The 8,018-nt window shown below is 36.8% G+C and overlaps 1 protein-coding gene across 2 annotated transcripts in view; it reads right to left on the bottom strand.

Moving 5' to 3' along the window:
* Positions 1 to 427: 427 nt before the first annotated feature.
* The window catches only part of SLC38A6 (solute carrier family 38 member 6), a 59,407-nt gene continuing 51,816 nt past the window's right edge, over positions 428 to 8,018 (bottom strand). For both annotated transcript variants that reach the window (XM_010976678.3, XM_064486006.1), the window contains 4 exons: positions 3,516 to 3,640; positions 2,200 to 2,344; positions 1,993 to 2,087; positions 428 to 1,808 (listed from right to left, as the gene is read on the bottom strand). In XM_010976678.3, coding sequence (XP_010974980.1) covers positions 1,728 to 1,808; positions 1,993 to 2,087; positions 2,200 to 2,344; positions 3,516 to 3,640 — 446 coding nt within the window. In that variant the 3' untranslated portion in view covers positions 428 to 1,727. The remainder of the gene's footprint in view (positions 1,809 to 1,992; positions 2,088 to 2,199; positions 2,345 to 3,515; positions 3,641 to 8,018) is intronic.

Below are 8,018 nucleotides of genomic sequence, written 5' to 3'. Positions count from 1 at the left end.
TCCATAGAACACTCCTGGAGGGGAGGGATCTGGCTGCTGGTCTCCAACCAGAAATAAGTCACATCAACGGGAAGACAGGAATGATCTATAACTTCCAAACAAAATAGAATAGAAATCATCAGTATTTGTCTCTGTTTGCTAAGTAGAAAGTCACATGTTCTAGTGACAAATGAGAAAGCTCAGAGAACTTTCAAATCCACAGCCAATCATCACAGCTCTATCTTATACTGCACAACAGAGGAAAATCACAAAAGTTTCTTAGTCAGGATTTGGAGGCAAGGCAACACAAACAAACAAACAAACAAATAAAAAAACCAAGTGGCATAATCTCATAGTTTTGTTTTTAGTGAGCAATGTTGACATTAACCTATACATTAAGATTCAATTTTGTATGTAAACAATGTACTGATTTCTTAAAAAAAACAAAGAAACATTGACTCAATATATTTAATAATATTAAAAAATTATCTGCAAAAGACACTGTTAAGAATGAAAACACAAGCCAATGACTAGGAGAAAATCTTTGCAAAACACATTTATGATAAAAGACTAGTATCTAAACTATACAAAGAATGCTTAAAATTCAACCACGAGAAAACAACCCATTTTAAAAAATCTGAACCTCACCAAAGAAAATATACAGATGGCAAATAAGCATATGAAAAGATGCTCAACATAATAATTCATTAGGGAAATACGAATTAAAACAACAAAATACAATTACACACCCATTAGAATGGCGAAAATCCAAAACACTGACAACACCAAATGCTGGCGAGGATGTGGAACAATGAGAACTCTTCATACATTGCTGGCAGGACTGTAAAATGTTACAGCCACTTTGGAAGGCAGTTTAGCAGTTTCTTACTAGACTAAATATTCTACCATATGATATAGCAATTGTGCTCTTTGTATTAACCCAAATAAGCTGAAAACTTATGTCCACACAAAAATCTGCATACAAATGTTTGTAGCAGCTTTATCCATAAATGACAAAATTTGGAAGCAAACAAGAAGTCATTCAACAGGTGAACGGAAAAACAAACTGTGGTACATCCACACAATGGAGTATTATCAGTGATAAAAAGAAATGAGCTATCAAGATACGAAAAGAGACATGGAGGAAATTTAAATGCATATTGCTAAGTGAAGACAGTCTGAAAGGTTAGAGCTGAATGATTCCACTAAATAACATTGTAGAAAAAGCTCCTAGAGCTCATGGCTTTTTTGGAGACAGTAAAAAGATCAGTGGTTGACAACGTCTGCATCAAAAGTAAACCCTAATGTAAACCATGAACTTAAGTAAATAACAATGTATCAATACTGGCTCATCAAGTGTAAGAAATGCACCTCACTAATGCACGATCTTTGCCAGATGGGAAAATATGGGTGTCCTGGGAATGAGGGGATATATGAGAACTCTGTACTTTCTGCTCAATTATTTCAGTAAACATTAAAATTACCCTAGAAGATAAAGTCTATTAATTAAAAAACCCCAACAAAAGATGCTCAACATTTTTAAGCGCATTTTGAGTTTGTTTCTTATTTCGATTAAAACCACTATGTCTACTTTCCCTTACTCACTCCCATTTTGTTGTGCTTTTCTGTTAATGTTTGCAAAAATGTCAAGCCCTACGAAGAGGATTCATCCAAGGTGCCTTCCAGAATAATTCCTTTTTTGCATAGGGAGGTAACTTACTCTTCATGAGAAGTGGGAAAATATTTTTTCATTTAGTAATCCAATTAAAAATAATGAGTGCTAAACTAAAATTACCAACCAAAATACCAAAGATGAGCAAAACAAACGCCTGTGGAAATAAGGAAAAAGATAAAGAAGAATTAGAGTATTTTTTTAAACCTCCACCCTCTCCAATAATGTAGGTTAACAGTTCAAAATACATTAACTTTCTTCACGTAGTTAAAATACTTAATTATAAAATGACAAATTATTTCTTAAAATAAGATGCTTAAAAGAAACAAAAACGAACCTACCCCCAACTTTTTCCATGAGAGAAAATCCTCTCTGCTCAATTTAAGATAAAACAGCCCTGGGAATACAAAAATCAAACACGTGGATGTACTGGAACCTTAAAGTGGGAAGAGAAAAAAAAAAAAAAAAGAATATTGCAAGATTCAGATGTGAGGCTGGATGACAATTTTATGTTTTATTATATGGATTTTTTGAAATAGAAAACTTACCAACTATACCAAATACATTCCTAATGTCAGGAACATAGAGTGCAAATAAAACAATGATAATATTGAGTGCTATAGTGATCAAAGAATGGCGAGTCCACGAGAATGGGAGATTGGAGAAAAGCATCATCATTAAAGCTTTCCTTGCCTGTATCACAGAAAAAGAAACAGATTTAAGCAAAGAGAAAGTGACAAAACCAAACTACTTGCTTAGGGAAACACACATATGGTAGTTACTATGATAATCTCATCCCCTAAACCATTTAGATTCCAAAAATACAGCATAAACTATTATTATAAGGTGTTTATTGCACATAAACTAAGAAATACACCTATCTGTGAGAGCTTCATGAGAATTAATTTGCTTTGATTCTTGAAAAAATTTTCACATGCACTTCCTTTAGGCTGCATAATTTTCAAAATTACCAACAATAACACTGTGTGATGAAATCTCAGGGTATCCTTTTCATTAAATTCAACAGATAAAGGAATAAATGGTTTAAAATTGAAAAAGAAATCATGCCAGGGGACAGAAACACCATTTACTGTTTTATGTTATAATATGTCTCACAGCATGTAAATAGGAAAACTAGTTCATGACACTTCCCGCTGCTACGGCAGGCAACAGGCAGTCACATCCCACAAAGGTTTATCCGGTCCCCATGCCACTGATGGCGCTGCAGTCCACAAAGGGAGAAGGCAAAAAATTTTGAAGGCCCAGTTCTTAGGGAACTCACTGTTTAGAGACTCAAACATCCATGGAGAAGCATGTGTACCCAAAGCCAATGATTCCATTTTCTCAGAAATTCTTAAGATTTTTACATACGGCAACTAAATGCAGAGTGAAAAACTGTTCTGCCCCTTAAATTCTAATTCTAGAGCAAATAAAATTTGTGACTAAGACTAAACTAGAGCGTCTGTGTGAAAATAAATTTCCAGTAAACCAGAAGGAGTTTATTTTTTGCTGATTTGATTTTTCTTCTTCACGCACATTCTTTTGAAAACAGAATATAGAATTAAAGGGGAAAAAAAAAACCCAAACTTTAGAAGAACTATAGTCTCTAAATTGGAAACAATGCTGTGGGACAGCGTAAATCTAAACTAAATCTGAAAAAGCACAAATTAGCTTAGTGGTTCACTGCTATTTTTGTGCTTTCATGGGGCCATACACAAGTATGAGGTCTTTGATCAATTACCTGACAAATGAATAAGATACACAAGATTAGATGTGATTCAAACATTCTAGTCTGTAAAGAATTAGTGTTGCCATATTAGGGAGCTGCTACACTGAGCAACAAAACCTTTAAGAGAATACTTACAGGGAAGTGGATTAGAGGCACTGTCAAAAGCACAGCAAATAGTATGCATAACTTCACAGTCGTGACAGCAACATCATGTGGCAAGTATTTACTATAACCCTGTAGTAATTCTGACGCCACTTTGTCTGAAAATTTAAAAAATAATAAGGGTCACAATATAAACTACTAAGATGTCAATAACAGTGACATTATTTTCCTTTGCACAAACGGATCCTAACAGAGTTTGGATGCTCAGGACCAAAGCCATCTCTGGCCTTTTTCCTATCTTACGAAACACAGAGACATTAGTTAAACATCTTCTTGAAACCTACAATCTTGTCTTTTAGTGAAACTAGAAATTAGCACAGGCAGAATCTCTAACATGATGACAATGAATATATATTAAAAATTATTTATTTTGAGCTTTTCCATCATCTGAAGGTTTTGAACATTTATGTTACTTTGTAAAGTGCTTTCACGTGTCCTACAGAATTTGGTCCTTACAACAATCTAAGTTAGGTAGTTGCGCTAAAAAGCATTAACTGACTTGCCCAAGATCATACAACACAAAGGGGCACACCTGGCAGAGTTGTGCACCCAACTTTCTTTTTTTTTGGTGGCAAAGTCACCTTTTCCTCAATATCACAATGCCTTCTAGAATCTTACAGCGTTTTGGGCATGTTACCTGTTACCTGTTTCAACATTTCATCTGTACATTCATCTGTTACAAGAGGATGCAGTTTAGGGTAACAACTTCCTTAGCAAGCCAGCGTGTAGTCAGTGACAGAACCTGTCCATGCTGGCCACACTTCACTGCATAGTATTCTTCCAACCTCACGTCTTCCTCACCCCAAGTCAGACGAGGGGTATGAAGACTGAGAGTTCTCAAGAACACTCCATACTGTTGCCTTGTAGGGATAGATGAGCTTGTACTTAAAAGAGAACGGTCTTCTTTTTTTTTTTTTTTTAAATTTGACAGCGTATGTTTTGGAAAAGTTGCTTTGGAGGAAATAAAAAAAACAAATCAAACACACCTCTGTTCTCAAAGACCTTAACATTTACAGGAGCAATAAGATGAACACAATCATGAAATAGAAAGTGTATAAACACAGATACACACTCGAGTGTCAGAAGAAGGTCTAAGCAAAGAGCTATGGTGATTCTGAACAGGGAAAGATAACTATGGCTTTGGGATCCATGTAGAAGAAATCCAGGAAGACTTGAGTAGGGTCATCATGATACGGTGAGCAGCAGGGGAGTAGAGGGCCTTGACTTCTGGTATCACACAGACTAATGTTCAACTCCTACCAGCAACTTATCTTCTCTGAGTCTCTTGGGTCTTACATCTGTAAAGTGGGGGCAATACTATACTGACCTGTAGAGTTACTGAGAGCATTACATGAGTTACTCGATGTGTGCTGACATTCAAAGATGCAGGGGGGAGAGTCTCTCTAGGACCAAGACCTACACTAGCAGGAGCCCCAAGGTAGCCAAGGGAATATGCATCTGAGAAAATGAGCAGCCCAGCAGCACCAGAGCAGCTGAGAGAGTGTGCCGCAGAGCAGAGACTAGTGGGTGATAAGCTGGAAATGCATTTAAGACCCAGGAGAGAGCTCTTCTCAGGGTCTGGACTCAATCCGGCAGGCCACAGAGATGCAACGACTTCCAAAGAAAAGCATATTATGATCTGAACTAAGCAGGAAGACAGATTGGAAGAAAAAGGGGCCTCAAACAGGAGTAACAGTTAGAAGGCTACTGTCATAATCACTGAGAGGTAATGCGAATTCAAACCAGATCGGTAACAATGGAAATGGGATAGAAACTGTCTAAAGTATCACACATACCCAACATCAGGTGGGACTATATGGACCAGGTAAGAGATCAGAAGAGCCAGGGAAGCTGGATTCTAGTCCCAAATCTATGAGATACTTGTGAGTCTTTGGAGAAATATGGCAAACTATTTTATTTCCACTTTCTGAATCATAAAAAATGAGCTATTAACATTTATTGCTTAACAACTTTGTAGACTTTTAAAACAGTCTGGTTACTATGCAACATTTGGGTATTGGCCTGGCTCACCAGAGGAACACTTTTTCTTCCTCATCTTATAATGCTTTACCATCTATTATCAGAGCCAGTATTATTAACCTAGGTACATACTTATTGGTCCCTTTCATCTGACGAAATTTAGATATTAACTACGCCTTGAGAGCACTAAATAAAAGGATCCCAAGCAGCTTCAGAAGCCTGAAGAACCAGGTGCATTACAAATTCAAAGTATCTGTTGCATGTCTACGTTCTACTTTCCCAAGATAAAAACCTTTCTCCTGAGCCACTCAGTTGTGTTCTTAGCTGAGCCTTAACACATGTAAGGGATAGAGTACAACACACTTTTCCGGATTCAGACAAATCTCTACAAAGCTCAGTAAGGACCTGACGGTGATCTCCTCAAGTTATACAATCTATTGAAGTCAGGAGGCTGTCCTGTTTAATGCACACTGTCAGAGTATGAAGTTTATAAAGATTACCACTGAGTAACAGAAAGATCACTGGATTAATAATCAGGAGACCTGCCACTAACTGTGTGACAGGCCACTTCACCTCTTGGACTTCAGCTTCTCATCTATACAGTGAGTTGAAGGCCCTGACCTGTGACAAGCCCTTCTGACAAGGGCTCAGGCTCAACCAGCAATTTCTTTCTATAAGATCAAAAGCCACTGCCACTCCAATAGAAATATACCATAAAAGCTTTTCTCTGGTTATGATTAACAACCCAGAAAAGAAACACCGTAAATAGTAAATCAGTATCTGAATCTTCTTCTGTCTTTGGAGAAGGAATTACTTTTATATCGTTCTTTCTTTCCTCCTATCTATGTGTCTATCACCTATCTACCTACCCACCATGTAATTTTTTCTTAGATGTATATTTCTCCATTACATAAAATGTGGCTATTTTGAAGAATGTGCATTGCTGAAGAAGGGTTGTCAGAGACAACAGCTTTACTTGGTAACCAGGAAAATCTCTGTGTAGGGAACATTTCCTGCACATGATGAAAATATTTAGCCTCTCTATTTAAACAAAAATAGATAGATAGATAGATAGATAGATAGATAGATAGACAGACAGACAGACAGATAGACAGACAGAGAGAGAGAGAGATGCCTGGAGCTTAAGTGAGCCAGGCTTTTCCAAAAGTTCACTTTGAGAAAACACTTGGAATGAAGGGGATCTGGGTTCCATGGCATAACTCCCGAGGAGACAGCACAGTAATACAGGCACTGACTCTGGAAAGAGTCAGAATTGGATTCAAATCCCAACTCATTATTCATTAGCTGTGGGTGCTGGCCAAACTGCCCAACCTATATGAACATATACCTTGCAGAGTTGTTGTAAGGATTAAGTTAGGCGATGTATGTAAAACACCTGGCACTTACGTAATAAATGTTAGTTCAAAAAAATGTATTAGCATCCATCATTCTTCCACTTCCCTTCCAATCTAAGCTTTCTTACAATTTAACACAGCTCCTAACATCTCGTGGTCATTTATGTAACCATTTTCAGCTATCCTGGAGACTGTAGGTCATTTGAGGTTTTTTCCATATAGCTCTGTTTATCTATAGGGAAGAAAAGGGGGTTCATTTTTGGACTTCTTCTCAATTTTGGAGATCCCTAAATATAATAGTATTTGTGCCAGGTGATAATTTTAATTTACAAAAATATATAGTTCTACTAAGTTTTTGCTGAATCTCAACAGAGACCCTGCTATACTATCTTATTGCTATAGAAAAGTCTTACTGAGCTCAAGTCTATACAAAAACAAATCCAACAACCAAAAATAGAGTTTACGTGTTTCAAGAATTTTGTTTCATTAACAATGATCAAAGTTGAACAATCTGTTAACTTTCCTTTAGTGTATCCATGCTCATGTTGGAAGTAAGAAGTAATGCTCTTCCTGATGTGCACGGAGCTCCACCACTCTTATCCGACAAAACACAAACATGCAAGAGCAGATTTAGATTAATGAATCGCCTTTATTACCGTTGAAATGACAGAGAGATAGCAAGAAAAGACCTATAAAGAGCAAATAGAATTTTCTCACACACTGAAAACTCCAAGATAACACACTGTATACTGAAAAGTTACCATATTTAAATTAAATTTCATTAACGATAGTAAGAAGAAAAGTACAGTGGTGAAAAATAGAGTACCTGAAATTATGAAATAATGACACTAACAATGGTAAAAATAATGTATCACACTAGCAGCAGCAGCTCTCCTTTGTGGAAGACTGCTATGTGCCAGATATTGTAACCAGCCTTGTACACACATTTACTTCCTCTTCAGTACAACTCTATACAATTACCCCTATGTTGAAGATGAGGAGATAAAGATACTGCAAGGTGAAGTGTCCTGTTCAAGGTCACACAGCTGGTTAGAGCCAGGTAGTTTTTTAAAAATCGTTATTTGTTGGATTTCAAAATCCATACTCTTTCCACTGGGCTTAAGAAAGGTGGCTATGAAAG

The sequence above is a fragment of the Camelus dromedarius genome, chromosome 5 (assembly GCF_036321535.1).
Source record: "Camelus dromedarius isolate mCamDro1 chromosome 5, mCamDro1.pat, whole genome shotgun sequence".
In the NCBI taxonomy this organism is placed as follows: domain Eukaryota; kingdom Metazoa; phylum Chordata; class Mammalia; order Artiodactyla; family Camelidae; genus Camelus; species Camelus dromedarius.
This window is presented reverse-complemented; position numbering and strand designations above follow the sequence as displayed.